Source organism: Microcaecilia unicolor, chromosome 1, assembly GCF_901765095.1.
Source record: "Microcaecilia unicolor chromosome 1, aMicUni1.1, whole genome shotgun sequence".
Taxonomy (NCBI): domain Eukaryota; kingdom Metazoa; phylum Chordata; class Amphibia; order Gymnophiona; family Siphonopidae; genus Microcaecilia; species Microcaecilia unicolor.
The window spans coordinates 307,467,464-307,486,848 of NC_044031.1; the positions used below are offsets into that span (position 1 = coordinate 307,467,464).

Below are 19,385 nucleotides of genomic sequence, written 5' to 3' on the forward strand. Positions count from 1 at the left end.
TTCGAAAATGAGCCCAATAAAGTCAGCTAACATCTCTATTTATGAGCTCCATTCTCATCGCCATCACCAAAGAACACTTCCTGTACTACAGCATTGTGACTTCCACATGCGTTACCAATGTTACCTTATTCATGCAGTGATAAATTTAAGTAATTGATGACTAGCAAACAGCAACAACCCAGACACCAACCCAAGAGTTTTAGCTCTCCTAATTCAGCTACAGAAGACTTTTCTCTACAGTACACCGGTTGCTCTATCTCTCACTTTAGGATTTCCTCACATTACAATCAGTGTCATTTTCTTTTGTTTCTTCACCCACAGGAGATTCTTGTCATCTGCTGAGATGACAGCAAGCTGGAACACCTCAGAGACCCAGGATGTTAAGCCAGGGGGCATCATCGTGCCAGTGGTCTTCTCCCTCATCTTCTTCCTGGGGACTGTGGGCAATGGTCTGGTGCTGGCTGTTCTGTTGCGCAATGATCAGATGAAGTATAACACCACCAACCTCTTCATTCTCAATTTGGGTGTGGCTGACTTGTGCTTCATTGTCTTCTGTGTGCCCTTCCAGGCCACCATCTATACCCTAGATGGCTGGCTCTTCGGGGCCTTCATGTGCAAAGCTGTGCATTTCTTCATCTACCTGACCATGTATGCCAGCAGCTTCACCTTGGCAACAGTATCCGTGGACAGGTAAGGGTCCTGTACCCTGGATCACAGGCCCAAAATTCAGATTCTTCCTTCATCTAGAAACAGAGGGGGCAATTTTATGACTTAGCATCTAGATGCAATGCACTGAACACAAATTCTAGAACGGTATTGGTGTTCAGAATGCTGGTGTGAGTCAGCATCTATGTGCTACGTTGAGGAGCATCCACTTACGCCGAGTCAATAGCAGATGCAAATGTGCATGCCTAAATGTGTGGCTTTTAGACTAGATTTAGTAAATGACACTGAAAAATAAACCGCGTGGAGCGCTGATCTGTCAACAGTACTCCAAGTTGTGCAACATGTATAGAAAAGTACTTAAAGCCAATTTCTGTGCCAAACTTCGGGCGCAAGGATTTACACCAACTGAAATCTGATATAAATCCTGGCTCAGAAGTTAGGCACAGATCTCCGGTATTCAGTAATACTGCACACATATTTAGCCAATGTCCCAACTCACCCATGCCCCTCCCATGGCTGCATCCCCTTTTGAGTTATACGTGGTAAGATTTGCATGCGTGTCTTTACAGAATAGTGCTTAGCAAAATGCGCACACAAATCCACCAATAATTAATCATTAGCACCTAGTTACTGGTGCTTATTAGTTCTGTCACATCTCAGGATAGCGTGCAAATTTGCGTGTGAAAATTTGCATGCCATTTAGGAGTAAAGTGATGTGGTAGCTGTGTTAGCCCACTTTTAAAGGTCATAAATAGAAATAAAACAAAACATGGAAAAGAAAATAAAATGATACCTTTTTATTGGACTAAATACATTTTTTGATTAGCTTTCAGAGGTAACCCTTCTTCTGTAGATCGGAAATAAGCAAATGTTGACAAATGTCAGAATATATAAGTGAAACACAAAAGCATTCAAATGGCAGTCTCAAAGGAAGAGGATGGGGTGGGTTAGGTAAGAAAAAGGGAGAGCTGGGTGGGTGAGAGACAGGAAGAGATGGATGAATGATAAGGGGGTGACAAAACAGTAGAATTTTAAGGTTTATAGGGATAGAAAGCCCAGATCTTTAAGTCCTGTCTGGTGAGTGTGAAAAAATATTTCATCATGTTGTCTTCAAAGGTTTTACTTTCCTGGATTGTTTTAAAATTTCCTTGTAGTATTCTTATCATAAGATCATTGATGCAGTGTTCTGGTCTTGTAAAGTGCTGTCCCACAGAGGTGACATCCTGGTCGGTATTGGAATGTTTAATATTGTGCCTATATAAATTGAGCCTCGTCTTTAGCATCTGGCTTGTTTCTCCAATATAGCATCCTTCTTCGCACTTTTTACATTGAATGATATATGGAGAAACAGAGAGTAGGGTTAAATGGGCAGTATTCTCAATGGAGAAGGGTTGATAGTGGGGTTCCAAAGAGGTCTGTGCTGGGACCACTGCTTTTTAACATATTTATAAATGAACTAGATATGGGAATAATTAGTGAGGCCATTAAAGTTGCTGACGACACAAAGTTATTCAAAGTTGTTAAATCGCAAGAGGATTGTGAAAAATTGCAAGAGGACCTTACGAGACTGGGAGACTGGGAATCGAAATGGCAAGTGCAAAGTGATACATGCGGGAAAGAGGAACCCAAAATAGAGCTGCGTGATGCAAGGTTCCACATTAGGAGTTACTGACCAGGAAAAGGATATAGGAGTCATTGTTGACGATACGTTGAAACTCTCTGCTCAGTGTGCAGTGGCAGTGAAGAAAGCAAATAGAATGTTAGGTATTATTAGGAAAGGAATGGAAAATTAAAATTAAGGATGTTATAATGCCTTTGTATCGCTCCATGGTGCGATTGCACCTTGAATACTGTGTGCAATTCTGGTCATCGCAACACAAAAAAGATATAGCGGAATTAGAAAAGGTATAGAGAAGGGCAATGAAAATGATAAAGGGGATGGGATGACTTCCTTATGAGGAAAGGCTGAAGTGGCTAGGGCTCTTCAGCTTGGAGAAAAAACAGCTGAGGGGAGATATGATAGAGGTATATAATAATGAGTGGAGTGGAATGGGTAGATGTGAATCACTTGTTTACTCTTTCCAACAATACTAGAACTAGAAGGCACACAATGAAGCAACAAAGTAGTAAGTTTAAAACAAATTGGAGAAAATATTTCCTCAATCAATGTGTAATTAAACTCTGGAATTCATTGCTAGAGAATGTGGTAAAAGCAGTTAGCTTAGCGGGGTTTAAAAAAAGGTTTTGATATCTTCCTAAAAGAAAAGTCCATAAGCAATTATTAAAATGGACTTGGGAAAATTCATTGCTTATTTCTAGGATAAGCAGAATAAAATGTATTGTACTGTTCTGGGATCTTGCCAGGTGCTTATGACATGGATTGGCCACTGTTAGAAACAGGATACTGGGCTTGATGGACCTTCGGTCTGTCCCAGTATGGCAATACTTATATTCTTATGTACTTACATACACTAGTGTGCATTTAGGCTCCAAGTTATAGAATGAGGGGGAAACAGTGCATTTGCACCTCCCAGTGTTTTTGCTATTACTCTCTTATTTCTCTGACTTTTATCCAAGTTTATTGAAGACTTCTACCTCGCCCATCCATCAATCAATATCTCAGTGGCTACATAACAAATCCAAAAAGGAAGGAGAGAGAGATAAGAAAATAAACACTGGAAGCAGAAAGCAGGAGGACAGAGGGAAGAAGGGGGCAGAACTACAATAATAGATAGGGGGAAGTATACAATGGGTGAGGAAAATGCATATTTCAGGACAGCTATCGGAGAACACAAAGTGGGACAGGAGTCAGCCTTAGGCATCGGAGAAAAGGTGCGTCTTGAGTTCTGATTTAAATTGCTGAAGGGAGGAGCATAATCTGAGGTGCTGCGGCTGGGGTAATTTGTTTCAAAGCTCGGGGTCCTGTACCGAGAAAACAGAATGATGGGTGGTAGTGCAAGGGCTCGGAAAGAGGGAACAACGAGTAAATCAAACTATGATGACCTGAAAGGCTTGAAGGGGCAGAGCTGCGAATCTTAAAGACCAAAAGCAGCATTTTGAATATTATACAGTGTGGCAACCGTAACCAGTATGCTGATTGTAGAAGTTAAGTAACATGATCGTATTTCCTGTGTCCAGTGAGAAGTTTTATGGCCTTTCCGTCTCTTACACCTCTGCTAATGAATATACACAAATAAATACACACTACTGTCACATAGCGACGATGAATCTTAGACACTTGTCAATGTTTCCATTAACGTAACACATGTACATGGTCCTAAATTGTTAAGAAATCAATTGGTACCCTTATATCTTACAACAAATGTAAATTTTAAATGTATCTATTGTTTCTTTCCTAGAGCGTTTCTAATGCACAAGTGATTTATAGGTTTAAGAAATCAATGAGAAGAATCCTGTGTGTCAGGGTAGGTGAAGTAGAATAAGCAGTATTACTTGCAGGGAAACATACAGCATGATTGCTTCCATGCAGAGCCAGTGAAGTCTGGAAGAAGAGGGAGATTCATAGATCTATTGAGGCCAATATTCAGCTCGCAGGAGGCAGGCCGGCTAAATCCTACGGTCCGCACTGAGCCTGGATATTCAATGCTGGGCCAATATCAGGTGGGTTTTTGGCCGCTATAAACTTAAACAGGCTCAATGTGGCTTACATGGGGCAATGGAGGGTTAAGTGACTTGCCCAGAGTCACAAGGAGCTGCCTGTGCCTGAAGTGGGAATCAAACTCAGTTCCTCAGTTCCCCAGGACCAAAGTCCACCACCCTAACCACTAGTTAATATCCAGCACTGGCTGGTTAAGTTTATAGCAGCCAAAGATAGGCCTGCTATTTTGGCAGCACATTTTGGCAACTTAACTTGGTCGGCGAAGCACTAAATATTCACGGATAGCCAGTTATATTGCGTGATATAACCAGTTAGCCATAGTCCCTGGGATTCTATATATCGCGCTGATATTTCCACGTGGAAATCAAAGCATATTCCATAACAGCTCATATAACTTAATTAGTTAACAAGCTAATCAGTGCTATTAATTGGATGTTAACAAGCAATTAGCACTAATTGGCATTCATTAGAATTTACGCGCACTACTGTCTAAGCGAATTCTGTAACGTGGTGCACATAAATTCTAAGTCGCGTAGTTGAAAAGTGGGCATGGTTACGGCAGGGGCGTAGCCAGACTTCAGCGGGAGGGGGGTCCAGAGCCTGAGGTGAGGGGGCATATTTTAGCCCCCCCCCCCCGGTGCCGTCGACCTCCCCCCTGCCATTGCTGATCCCCCGCCACCACTACCACCAACTTTGACCCCCCCTGCTGACAACCCTTTCGACCCCCCTCCCGCCGCCAACCCGCCGTCGCCTACCTTTGCTGGCGGGGGACCCCAACCCCCGCCAGCCAAGTTCCTCTTCTTCCGGCGCAAGGCTTCGTTGTGTTTCTGAGTCTGACGTCCTGCCCCTGTGGCCCCACGTAGCTATGCCACTGGGTTATGGGCTGGTCATGGGCATTTCTAAAATCTATGCGCATTGTTATAGAATACACCCGCTCCACACCTAATTTAGGCATTGGGATGAACACCAGGTTTTAGTTGGCATAATTGACTGCGACTAAATTTAGTCATGTGGACCGGCGCTCAGTGTATTCTATATACCGTGTGGAAATTTAAGCTTATTCTATAAAATGTAGGTGTACTTTAGAGAATAGGCCTAGGTGCACTTTTTTTCACGTAGAATTTTTAGGTGCCATATATAGAATCTAGCCCTATGCGCTGCCCACGAATATTCAGCAGGAGATAACCAGCTATCTGGCACTGAATATTCACGCATAGCTGGTTAAGTGCTATTTCCAGCCAGGAGTCATTCTTGGCCGGTTAAATAGCGCTGAATATGGCCGGATTATACTCACAGCACATTAAACAGTAACATCAAACATCAAAACCTCCACATTTTATGGAACCTACTTGACTTTTGCTTCCAGTGCGTGTGTAGGAAATGAGAGGATGGCAGGCATATAGCAGGCCCTGGGGGTGCAGATGATGTTGCGCACAGAAGTCAGGATGAGATAACACAGCTGTTACGTGCTGTTCTACATGTGCTACAACACTTTCTCATTTATCACCTGCCACCACATTGGCATCAAGATCCACCAGTTTAGATGAAGATTTTTTATTTTTTGTTACATTTGTACCCCGCGCTTTCCCACTCATGGCAGGCTCAATGCAGCAGGCAATGGAGGGTTAAGTGACTTGCCCAGAGTCACAAGGAGCTGCCTGTGCCGGGAATCGAACTCAGTTCCTCAGTTCCCCAGGACCAAAGTCCACCACCCTAACCACTAGGCCACTCCTCCACTCTACAGCTACAATTAGATGTAGGGTAGTTTTAGCATCCTGTCCTTTCACTGGACACAGAACTTCCCTATCACAGGAGTGGAATATACCTCTAAGCCCTTCTTCCCTTGATGTCCCCTGAATGTGCTTTTTTGTTTTGTTTCATGAAGACAATCACCATAGCTGATATAATGCCCCTAAGGGCTCTACTAAGGATTTTGTTATGCATGTTCTTGAAAGGGGAGGGTCTCTATTGCGTTATGTAATATTAGATGAGGTGCTGCCCATTTTCATGGCGGAGCGGCAGTGTATAGGGTATTCAGAGTCCTGAGAAAAATTATTTATTTATTTATTAGGATTTATTTACCGCCTTTTTGAAGGAATTCACTCAAGGCAGTGTACAGTAAGAATAAATCAAACATGAGCAATAGGTAATTACAGCAGTAAAAATATTCAAATAATAATACAAAGTATGGCGTGGAGAGGCATAATCGAACGCGAATGCCCAGCTCCATGGGCGTCTATCTCTGAGAATGGGTACATGAAGGGGCGGGACAAACCGTATTTTCAAAAAAAATGGGCGTCCATCTTTTTCCCGATAATACGGTTTGTGCCAGCCAAATGCATCGGATTTATGCGGATTTGAGCTGGGCGGTATCGTTTTTCAGCGATAATGGAAACCAAAGGCGCCCAGCTCAAAAACGAACAAATCCAAGGCATTGGGTCATGGGAGGGGCCAGGATTCATAGTGCACTGGTCCCCCTCACATGCCAGGACACCAACCGGGCACCCTAGGGGGCACTTGTAACATTTAAAAAAACAAAGTTAACTACCTCTGAAATTCTGAAATCCATAGCTCCCTTCCCTTGGGTGCTGAGCCCCCCAAATCCCCCCCCAAAACCCACTGCCCACAACTCTACACCATTACCATAGCACTTATGGCTGAAGGGGGGCACCTAGATGTGGGTACAGTGGGTTTTGAGGGCGATTTGGAGCGCTCCCATTTACCACCACAAGTGTGACAGGTGGGGGGGGGGGGGGGAATGGGCCTGGGTCCACCTGCCTGAAATCCGGCACAGAAGTACAGAGCTGGGATACAGAGGCTCTACTCAACCACGCTGCATGTCTGCATCGCAGCTCTGTGCTTTTCTGCTGCCACCGTAGGGAAGGAGCCGGGAGCTATAAAGGGAGGGTGAGGGGGGAGACGAAGGAATCATTACACTGTGTGTTTTTCTCCTTCATCTAGAAGCACTTGGCTTGTTTGCTTTTGCAACAAAGCTATAAATTTTACTGGTTACACAGTCCACATAATTCTGTTGCTAACTGAGGGCTACAGTGATGGCTAACTGAGCTGATGCTTGCAGTGAAAGCAATGACTGGAACACTCTATGCATTCCAACATGTGTTATGATTTCTTATTTATACTCTTCTAAATAAATTAATAAGATAGGAATCCTTGGAGATTTCCATTGAAACAATGCTAACTGTATATCCCTGCAGTTCTTTTAGATGCTAGGCCGGAAGGGGGAAAGAGGAAGAGAGATGTGGAGGAGAGAGAGCGAGGTGGAGATGGCTAGACTGGAAGGGGGGAGTTGAGAGAGAGGTGGAGATAGCTGGACAGGAAGGGGAAGATAGGGAGAATTGGAGATGGCTAGACTGCGAGGGGGGGAGTTGAGAGAGGTGGAGACAACTGGACTTGAAGTGGAAGGGGGGGAGAAGAGAGAGAGGTAGGGATGGCTAGACTGGAAGGAGAGAGAAGAGATACAGGTGGAGGTGGCTGGACTGAAAAGGGTGGAGGAGAGAGAGGTGAAGATTATAATGTTTCTGTTGAAAAACTGCCATGGGAAGGCCCCATCCCACCTGACCCCACCCTGTCATATCCTGCTTAACCCCATTCAGGTGTTCAAGATTTGCAAGCCAAAAATCTGGTAAACTTATACTAGCAGTATCTTGTTTCCTAAAGAGACAGAGTTGCGATTTTCTCAGCTAGGTTGATTCTGCATGCTATAAAACTAAGAGCATAACAAAAGGACATAAAAACAGCCATACTGGGTCAGACCAAAATGGTCCATCTAGCCCAGTATCCTGCTTCCAAGAGTGGCCAGTCCAGGCCACAAGTACCTGACAGAAATCCAATTAGTAGCAACACTCCATGCTACCAATCCTGGGGCAAGCAGTGACTTCCCCATGTCCATCTCAATAACAGATTATGGACTTTTCCTCCAGGAACTTGTCCAAACCTTTTTTAAACCTAGACAGGCTAACCGTTGTTACCACATCCTCCAGCAGCAAGTTCCAGAGCTTAACTATTCTTTGAGTGAAAAAATATTTACTCCTGTTTGTATTAAAAGTATTTCCATGTAAATTTCATTGAGTGTCCCCTGGTCTTTGTACTTGATGAAAGAGTGAAAAATCGATTCACTTCTACCCATTCTACACCACTCAGGATTTTATAGACCTTAGTCATACCCTTCCTCTACTGTCTCTTTTCCAAGCTGAAGAGCCCTAACCTCTTTAGCCTTTCATCAAATGGGAGGAGTTGCATCTGCTTTATCATTTTGGTTGCTCTTCTATGAACCTTTTCTAATTCCGCTATATCTTTTTTTTAAGATACAGCAACCAGAATTGAACTCAATACTCAAGGTGAGGTCACACCATGGAGCGATATAGAGGCATTATAATATTCTTGGTCTTATTTTGCATCCCTTTCCTAATGATTCCTAGCATCCTGTTTGCCTTTTTGGCCTCTGCCACACACTGGGCAGAAGATTTCAGCGTGCTATGACTTGTAAGGTGAGGAGGCTTGATATGAAAGCCATGAAGGGATCACTTTCATGGGACACTGGGTCTTATTTTCCAGAGGGGAACTAGTGATCATGAAAATGCCGTAACCACAGGTCTCATAGTCAGACATATACCAATATTACTTGTACACAGATTTTTTTTTAAACCTCCATCTGCTATTTCCTTGGTGGCACATCTTTGAGAATTTAAATCCAGAGATGTGCAAAATGTCTGTTTATTTCTGTGGAAGACAGCCAAATGTCCCTCCAGACAGTCTTTTTTTCTTCTTCTTCTTCTTTTTTGCCTCTTAAGAAAAATATAGCTTGAATATATCCAACCATAGATGCCAACATTTCAAAATTACTGGAAGTGCCAAACAATAAACTGACCCCCTCTAGGCCCTTACTCAGTGAAGGAGCTTGCTCAATATTGGGGGTACTCAGCAGCCACTGGCCAACACATATTTAACCTTTACAGAGCTCAGGAATTGTATTTGACACTTCTAGCTGTTTCTTAAGGGAGAATTTTGTCCATTCTTGATATTTTACCCTAAATCCCAATGCACTCTGGTATAATCAGGGTCCTGCTTTGTTCATTAGAAGTCTGCACAAGAAGTCCCAACATGCAACCTCAGGAGGAGGGGATCAAAGACCAGTACTAGCCTAGAGTTCCCCTCCTGATACTGGACAGCTCTGTCACAGTGCATCTTCCTGTCAGTGAGATTATGAATCTACAGACTGCCCAACCTTATACCCTCCTGGCCTTTGTTTTCAACTCTAACCCTAAGACAGTCAAAAGTGGGAGTTGCAGGTCACAGAGGAAGACATTTAATTCCCCATCCCTTGCTGAGCTGTGAACATTTGGCAACAGTAGATCTCAGTTTTGTTTCTGCTGGTCAGTCAGAGGATGTGTACTTAACAGTGTTCTGTAAAAATATAAAATAGTACTGCATTCTTAACAAATGTTAGCGGTGGAAAGGAAACCTGGCTTCCCTCCAGTTTCCAGAGCAACTTTTCAAGTGCAAATTGAATTTAAGGACTATTTAGGATCTCTACTGAGCATCTGACTATTTTTTTATTAGGTTCAGGGGTTGATGGGATAGAAAGGAATTAGTGCTGCTCTACAGAAATGGTAAGAGACTGTAGCAGACCCCTCATCATTTACTTTGTAGAAATTGTTCTGCCCCCGGCAGCCTTATGCTAGTTTTTATAGTGTAGCCTTAAATGTGTTTAATGTCTTTACTGTTATTTTCACTTTCTAAGGGTTTTTACTGCTGCAACGACTTCCTGCAAATATATATGATCAACGTATTGTGTGTAATGTAGTCTCACATGTACTGCAGCCACCCTTGCTTGTTGGTATAAAGTTCGTTATTAGTGGCCTATTCTCCTGCAAAGGCCTCCTCCCTACAGCCTAGCTTGACTGCTTTGCCCACATGCTGTCATTTCCTGATTATTCCTACTATCTTTGTTCCAATGGGTCAGCAAGGTATGACCTTCTCTCCAATCAAGGACTACCCTCTGTGACCACCTCTGCTACCTGATCTCAGCCTCTGTCACTATTGGTCCCTTTACCTTGCCCTCCCTGGGCTTGTGCGTGCCTTTTCTTGACCTCTCTTTCTCCATGAGCCAGACATTCTCCATCTTGCCTCGGACAGCACATGACCTCCTGATCCCCTGTAGTGAACTTCACTTTTTACCTCTGCTTGTTCATCCCTTCTTTCAAAATATTTCACAGATCCAACACCCCCCATCTCTGAATTGCCTTCATCTACCTGACCACTCTCCCACATCTGCCATAAAGCTTCCTTCTGTTCAAATGTCCATCTCCTCCCACCTATACAGCTTTCAGAAGTCCTTTGCCTTGGAGCATTAACTTCTGAGAATAAATTAGCAACATTTATTCAATAAAGTACATTTCAGAAAAGAAAGAGACTTCAGATGTGTGCTGGTGTGCGGAGGTTATACTTCTTGGATATTAAAGCTTTAAGGATATTACACTTTAAGAGGCCTTGACATAAATAGATGCAAAAACAAATATCTTGATTAGTCTAAGAAAGTTAAGGTTGGTTTGGAGGGTAGGGGTACTTCATCAATGAAGATGTGAATTGCTAAGGGATGATACTGTGATGACCATTTTCTGAATAATATTTGGCGCACTGATTCAGTCGGTTACATAATTTAAGTATTTAGGGGTAATTCTAGATTCAGACCTCAGGTTTTCTGCTCACATATCCTCAGTTTTGAAGAGTAGGTTTTTTGCCTTCCATAGGTTAAGATCTGTAAGGGCATTCTCGATTTCGATGCTCTATAAACTCCGATCCACACTTTTGTATGCTCCCAACTGGATTATTGTAACATTATTTATACTGGGCTTCCCAACTCTGAAATTAAATGCCTCCAGATACTTCAGAACACTGCGGTGTGGTTACTTTGCTCAGCTCGACATAGGGATCATGTTACACCTTTGCTTAAGAGACTCCAGTGACTTCTTATTCACTTTAGAATTCAGTTTAAAAACCTCACCTTGGCCTACAAAGCAATTCACACTGGTCTCCCTGATTATCTAGCAAAACTTACCATTCCTTTCATTCCTGTGCGCAGCTTGTGTTCATGAATGATTTTAGGTTGGTTCTCCCTAATCCAAGGCAGGCTTATTGGGAGGTTATGAGAAGAAATGCCTTTTATTTCACGGCTCCTTTTTTTATGGAACAGTCTACTACTACTTATCATTTCTATAGTGCTACTAGATGTACGCAGCGCTGTACACTTGAACATGAAGAGACAGTCCCTGCTCGACAGAGCTTACAATCTAATTAGGGCAGACAAACAGTTTAAGAAATTTAAGACTGTTTTAAAAACTTGCTTTTTCACAAAAGCATATTCCTAATGTAGAGAAACTACAGGCATGTTAAAAAAAGTAATTCAGAAAATTTGAACAAATCTACTATAATAATTTGCTCTGCCAACGTTCTGATGAGGCTACCTGCGATCGTAATCACATCCTGATCTCCTGACGTCACTGGCCCAGGGAGGCGGGAAGCGCGTGACAACCACAATCTCAAGGAGCAGCTTCATAGCCCAGGGAGGCGGGAAGCGCGAGACCACAATCTTGAGGACCTGCTTCAAAACTTTAGCGGACTGGCAGGCAGAGACGTTTCAAAACTTTAGCGGACCACTGAGGCGGGAAGCGCGCGACTACAATCTCAAGCACCAGCTTCAACATTTTAGACGTCGCCCCCCCCCCCTCCAAAATCGGCAACCTCCCCTCTGCTACCCTCCCCCCCCTCTTACCGGGGTCCCGGCGGCAGCGGTGAATGGCGAGCAGTCAAAGCAATGTCTATATTGGTGCTGTTTCAAATTTTCTTTGATTTAATTTATTGATCTTCTAGATGTTTTATTAATTTTGTTTTCTAGTGATTGTTATTAACAATTTTATTGTTTACAGGGACTGCCTGTTCTGCTTTTCTTTATGATCCACACAGAATTCTTTGGGTAGTTGTGGAATATAAGAAGTAATGAATTGTAATACATTTGCATCAGCTGGTAATTTATAATTGCATAATTTACTTGCATATGTGGCCATATCTATGCATAAATAGGGGGGGGGGGAAGAACATTCAAGTACATGCCCACTTATAAAATAACACTCCAGAATGACCAACTGTGTTTGACTTTACTGACCTCTCACTGAAACAGGAGATGCTGGTCACTTCCCAGTGTAAGGACGAGAAAGGAAAAGATGGTGTTATTGGAAGCCGCTTAGTTTTAGGTGGGGTATAAGCTTTAAAATAAAGTGGTGGGATTGTAGCTGGCCACAGGGGATAGTAGATGCTGTACAACAGAAGTAAGGATGGAATAATACAGACATGCATTACAGCTGTACATATGCTAAAGCAACACCACAGCTACCCAGTCTGACATGAAACTCAGATAACAGCCCAGCAGTATAGATAAAGCTGTATTGTAGCTTTGGAAATCCCTCCATATTAGAACATAAGCACATAAGCTTTGCCATACTGGAACAGACTGAAGGCCAATCAAGCCCAGTATCTGGTTTCCAACAGTGGTCATCCTGGTCACAAGTATCCTGGCAAGATCCCAGACCAGTAAAACAGATTTTATGCTGCATATCCTATAAATAAGCAGTGGATTTTCCTAAATCCACCTTAATAATGGCTTATGGACTTTTCTTTTAGGAAATTAGCTAAACATTTTTAAAACCCTGCTACACTAACTGCTTTTACCACATTCTTTGGCAATGAATACCAAACTTTAATTACACATTCAGTGAAGAAATATTTTCTCTAGTTTGTATTAAATTTACTACTTAGTAGCTTCATTGCATGCCCCCTAGTCCTAGTATTTTTGGAAAGAGTAAACAAGCAATTCACATCTACCCTTTCCACTCCACTCAGTATTTTATAGACCTCTATCATATCTCCTCTCATCCTTCCCTTCTCCAGGCTGAAGAGCCCTAGCCTTTTAATATGTCCTCTTGATTCCACAAAGATCATCTTGTCTTCCCAGAACTTTCTCAACACACAAATGGAATATGCAATGATGGTGCTAATCAGTTCTTCTAAACCCTTCCTCCCTTGATGTTCAGTCAATGTGCTTCTTCTTGACTTTTATGAGTCCCTGTGGATAATCACCATAGCTGAGAAGGCAAAAGTAGAAGATATTATTCTCTGAGAAAGAAGGCAGTCTGTTGAGTGGTCTGCAGAGGAAATGGAAGAAATAAAAGCTATGGATTCAGTCAGCAAAGGGCTGGACAAGTGTCTTCATCTCAACGTATGAAGATCGACACAACCAAGGATGGGTCAAAGCCAGTGGTGTGCTGAAGCCGGCTCACCGGTTGTTTTTTGTCAAATTTTGCTAGCCAGTTGTTGCACTAATCAGCTGGGGCAGCAGCAATCCTTCTACGCTCCTTCTCATGCAACCTCCACTCTCCTCCATACTGAAAGTGACTGCCGTAAGTTTCAGTGGCAGTCTCGCAAGATTGCTATGGGAACTCAATGCAGCCATTTTCAGTACAGAGGAGAGTAGAGACTGCATGGGCAGGAGCGTAAGAGGATCGCTCTGCCCCAGCTGACCACTGGACCACCAGGCCTGTGTAAGGTAGAAGCGGGAAGTGGGAGGAGGTAGGGGGAGGGGGTTTTAAGAAACTTGCATGAGGGAGAGGACAAGCTGTGTCGATGAGAGGGAGAGCGAAGAGGACAAGCTGCATTGATGAGAGGGTGAGAAGGGGACAAGCTGCATGAATCAGAGGGAGAGAGAAGAGGACAGGCTGCGTGGATGAGAGGGAGAGAGGACAAGCTGCATGGATGAGAGGGAGGTAGAAGAAGACAAACTGCATGGATGAGAGGGAGGGAAGGGGACAACTGCATGGATGAGAGGGAGAGAATAGGACAAGCTACATAGATGAGAGGGAGAGAGAAGAGGACAAGCCACGTGGATGAGAGGGAAAGAAGGGGACAAGCTGCATATGGATGAGAGGGAGAGACCTTAAGGGAGAAGAGAAGGAGACATGGGGATGGAGAGGATGGGGACATGCTGCTCATGGAAGGAAGGGCAAGGAAAGGGGGGGTATGCTGCTCATGGTTGTTTGCTTTTTTGAAAATATATTGCTCATGGATGCTTGCTTTTTTGGAAATATATATCTTTTCTAATTTTGAATGTAGCAAAGTATGGAAGAAAATGCATTTCTGTTACTTTTAGCGGTATTTTCACTGCATATAGAATCTGGCTTTCTTGCAGAAGCTCCAGTTTCTGTCTGCATGTTTCTTGTGCCCCCCTATTTTGTATCAGTTGAGGGTCTGTCCATGTTCTGCATGTGTGACTGAGGTGAAGGACTCTGCTGGCATGTAGTGTATGTGTAGGAATGTGTAGGAAAGTCCAGCTTTTTCCATTTTCCAAGTAGTGGGTAGATTGGTATAAAGGGTAAGAAATAATCTGTCAGTAAATCATATGTCAGATTTAATGTCAATAAATTTATTATGTAAAGAATTAGCAGATTGGGTGAATAGCAAATATAGGTTGGCTACTGATACAAGAATGTGGCAAAAATCAATTGGGGGTCAGCGCTCAAGGAAAAGATATGGGTGTCATTATAGATAATATGCTGAAATCTTCTACTCAGTGTGCGGTGGCGACCAAAAAAGCAAACAGGATACTAGGAATTATTAGGAAAGGGATGGTGAATAAGATTGAAAATACTATACTCTCTTTGTATCACTCCATGGTGCATCCGCACTTTGAGTATTGCGTTCAGTTCTGGTCGCCGTATCGCAAAACAGATATAGCGGAATTAGGAAAGGTTCAAAGAAGAGCGACAAAAATGATAAAGGGGATGGAACTCCTCTCATATGAGGAAATGTTAAAGAGGTTAGGACTCTTCAGCTTAGAAAAGAAACAGATGAGAGGAGACATGATTGAGGTCTACAAAATCCTGAGTGGTGTAGAATGAGTTGAAGCAAATCGATTTTTTTCTCGTTCCAAAAGTACAAAGATTAGGGAACACTTGAGGAAGTTATATGGAAATACTTTTAAAACAAATAGGAGGAAATATTTTTTCACTAAATGAATAGTTAAGCTCTGGAACTCTTTGCCAGAGGATATGGTAACAGCGGTTAGTGTATCTGGGTTTAAAAAAGGTTTGGACAAATTCCTGGAGGAAAAGTCCATAGTCTGCTATTGAGACAGACATGGGGAAGCAACTGCTTGCCCTGGGATTGTAATATGGAGTTTTGCCACAATTTGGGTTTCTGCCAGGTACTTGTGACCTGTGGCTTGACCACTGTTTGGAAAACAGGATACTGGGCTAGATGGACCATTGGTCTGACCCGTGTGGTTACTCTTTTTTTCTTATGTTCTTATATCATTTGTACTAGTAGAATGTATAATACAGTTACGTACATATCTAGGTGTGGGGGGTTTTTTGGACAGAGAACTCGTTGTTAAACACATACCAGCACACCACTGAAAAGCCTACATTTGGCAACAGGCCTGAGAGGAACAGGATGGCTGGGGACTGGATAACCACAATTATTTCATAGGAAAGGAAACATTTTATAAAGTAATACCTACTTGCAAATTTAGAAATTTACAAGATGGGTTGCAAAACCTTACATGGATTTTCATAGGACAGAGTCTTGAAAACACTCATTAAACTAAATTTATATACTCAGATTAAGATGATGAAGCAAAACGAAGCATACTAATGCAGCCCTGGACAGGATTTCATCTTTAATGGCTCACCAGTATGATCTGAGCAATTGTTGCCATCTGTGATTACAGACAGACAGAGATAGGAAAATGCAATGATAAAATTAATAAACTGAAAGTATTGGAATAGATATACAGTGGGGGAAATAAGTATTTGATCCCTTGCTGATTTTGTAAGTTTGCCCACTGACAAAGACATGAGCAGCCCATAATTGAAGGGTAGGTTATTGGTAACAGTGAGAGATAGCACATCACAAATTAAATCCGGAAAATCACATTGTGGAAAGTATATGAATTTATTTGCATTCTGCAGAGGGAAATAAGTATTTAATCCCTCTGGCAAACAAGACCTAATACTTGGTGGCAAAACCCTTGTTGGCAAGCACAGCGGTCAGACGTCTTCTGTAGTTGATGATGAGGTTTGCACACATGTCAGGAGGAATTTTGGTCCACTCCTCTTTGCAGATCATCTCTAAATCATTAAGAGTTCTGGGCTGTCGCTTGGCAACTCGCATCTTCAGCTCCCTCCATAAGTTTCAATGGGATTAAGGTCTGGTGACTGGCTAGGCCACTCCATGACCCTAATGTGCTTCTTCCTGAGCCACTCCTTTGTTGCCTTGGCTGTATGTTTTGGGTCATTGTCGTGCTGGAAGACCCAGCCACGACCCATTTTTAAGGCCCTGGCGGAGGGAAGGAGGTTGTCACTCAGAATTGTACGGTACATGGCCCCATCCATTCTCCCATTGATGCGGTGAAGTAGTCCTGTGCCTTTAGCAGAGAAACACCCCCAAAACATAACATTTCCACCTCCATGCTTGACAGTGGGGACGGTGTTCTTTGGGTCATAGGCAGCATTTCTCTTCCTCCAAACACGGCGAGTTGAGTTCATGCCAAAGAGCTCAATTTTTGTCTCATCTGACCACAGCACCTTCTCCCAATCACTCTCGGCATCATCCAGGTGTTCACTGGCAAACTTCAGACGGGCCGTCACATGTGCCTTCCGGAGCAGGGGGACCTTGCGGGCACTGCAGGATTGCAATCCGTTATGTCGTAATGTGTTACCAATGGTTTTCGTGGTGACAGTGGTCCCAGCTGCCTTGAGATCATTGACAAGTTCCCCCCTTGTAGTTGTAGGCTGATTTCTAACCTTCCTCATGATCAAGGATACCCCACGAGGTGAGATTTTGCGTGGAGCCCCAGATCTTTGTCGATTGACAGTCATTTTGTACTTCTTCCATTTTCTTACTATGGCACCAACAGTTGTCTCCTTCTCGCCCAGCGTCTTACTGATGGTTTTGTAGCCCATTCCAGCCTTGTGCAGGTGTATGATCTTGTCCCTGACATCCTTAGACAGCTCCTTCCTCTTGGCCATTTTGTAGAGGTTAGAGTCTGACTGATTCACTGAGTCTGTGGACAGGTGTCTTTCATACAGGTGACCATTGCCGACAGCTGTCTGTCATGCAGGTAACGAGTTGATTTGGAGCATCTACCTGGTCTGTAGGGGCCAGATCTCTTACTGGTTGGTGGGGGATCAAATACTTATTTCCCTCTGCAGAATGCAAATAAATTCATATACTTTCCACAATGTGATTTTCCGGATTTAATTTGTGATGTGCTATCTCTCACTGTTACCAATAACCTACCCTTCAATTATGGGCTGCTCATGTCTTTGTCAGTGGGCAAACTTACAAAATCAGCAAGGGATCAAATACTTATTTCCCCCACTGTATTTCAGTTTATTAATTTTATCTTTGCATTTTCCTATCTTTTTGTACTTTTCAATTGCTCTGCTTGGCACAAGTTTAGACCTTGATAATTGTTCACTCGTGGCTGTATCCTTGCTATGGTTGTCTCTGAATGTCACTTGATTTTTTTAAAATAAAGACATTGTTTTAAAAAAATTAATAAACTAAAATTATAGCAAAAGAAATGATTTTAAGAACCAGAACAAAAAAAGAGGACAGCTAGAAATGTTAAGTAGTAGTAGTAGTAGTAGTAATTCAGTTGATTAATGGTGAAATTAATGGAGGAGTTGTGATTAAAACTGCATATTGGCAGCAAATGTATATACAGATATGTAAAATTGAGAACAACTGAATGTAAATCAAATGTTGACTCATTTTTCACTGTTCTGTTTTGCAATAGGTACCTGGCTATCCGTTATCCTTTGAAATCTAGAGACATTCGGACATCCAGAAATGCTTTGATTGCTATTGCGGTTATTTGGGCCATGTCCATTCTGTTTGCTGGGCCATACCTTAGTTACTACCAGATCATACATTACAATAAGGTCCCAATATGCATCCCCACCTGGGAGCACAGCCGTCGCAAAATCATGGACGTCTCTACTTTTGTCTTTGGTTATCTGATCCCTGTCGGCATCTTGAGTCTGGCCTATGCCAGAACAATCAAGTTCCTGTGGACCTCTGTTGATCCTATTGAGACTATCTCCGAGTCCAAGAAGGCAAAACGGAAAGTGACCAAGATGATCATCATTGTGGCTGTCCTCTTTTGTATATGTTGGTTGCCCCACCATGTGGTTATACTATGCTTCTGGTTTGGCCACTTCCCTTTCAACAAGGCCACGTATGCCTTTAGGCTGATCTCTCATTGCATGTCCTATGCTAACTCCTGCCTTAACCCCATTGTTTATGCACTCATCTCCAAGCATTTCCGCAAGAAGTTCAAGCAAGTTTTCACTTGCATGCTGAAAAAGAACAAGAAAGCTAGTAACAAGGTCCATGTTGTCAATGTAACCAACGCAGTAGGCTTCTATGGAGGAAACACAGAGGTAACTCAGATCCAAGAAGAGAATGCCAGGGTCTGCCAGGCCCTGCAAGAAGATGCAGACACAGCTGGGGGTCCCATAGGAGATGGAACAAGTCCCAAGAATGAACCGCCTTATAAAGATATCCACCTGCCTCAGGATGTGTGACTCTGGGACATATGTGGTACTCTCTAGCACCTTCTGCATAGGGGCCTGGTTGACAACTGCTTCACAGCAATGAACAAGGGTGGATTGTGACCAAAAATCAGTGCAGGCATGAGGATCCTTTTTCTAGCCCCTTCTCTTCCCTGAGTTTCCCTCCTCCTCCCCAACTAACCTCAATGCTGTAGCCTGTGCTGCTTCAGCCTTTACTGCTATGGCTGCAAACCCCTGCCTCAATTGATATAAACAAATTCCAGCAGAAGTATGTTCCCTCAAGCCTGCCCTCTTAAAGGCATATGAGCTCATGAGCTACCGGCTATTCTTATATTGCTGACCTGAAAACCCCTTTGCCTTTAAGAGGACAGACTCCGAGGGGATGTTCTGTTTGTTTACATCAGTGGCCCACCAAGTGATGCCCAATCCCTGATAGGGCAATACAACCCAGA

The 19,385-nt window shown here is 43.0% G+C and overlaps 1 protein-coding gene across 1 annotated transcript; it reads left to right on the forward strand.

Moving 5' to 3' along the window:
• The first annotated feature begins 343 nt into the window (after positions 1-343).
• Positions 344-18,945, forward strand: GALR3 (galanin receptor 3). The gene is made up of 2 exons (XM_030214239.1): positions 344-690; positions 18,156-18,945. Exons 1-2 carry the CDS (start codon positions 344-346, stop codon positions 18,943-18,945), a joined length of 1,137 nt encoding a protein of 378 aa, XP_030070099.1.
• Positions 18,946-19,385: the final 440 nt, after the last annotated feature.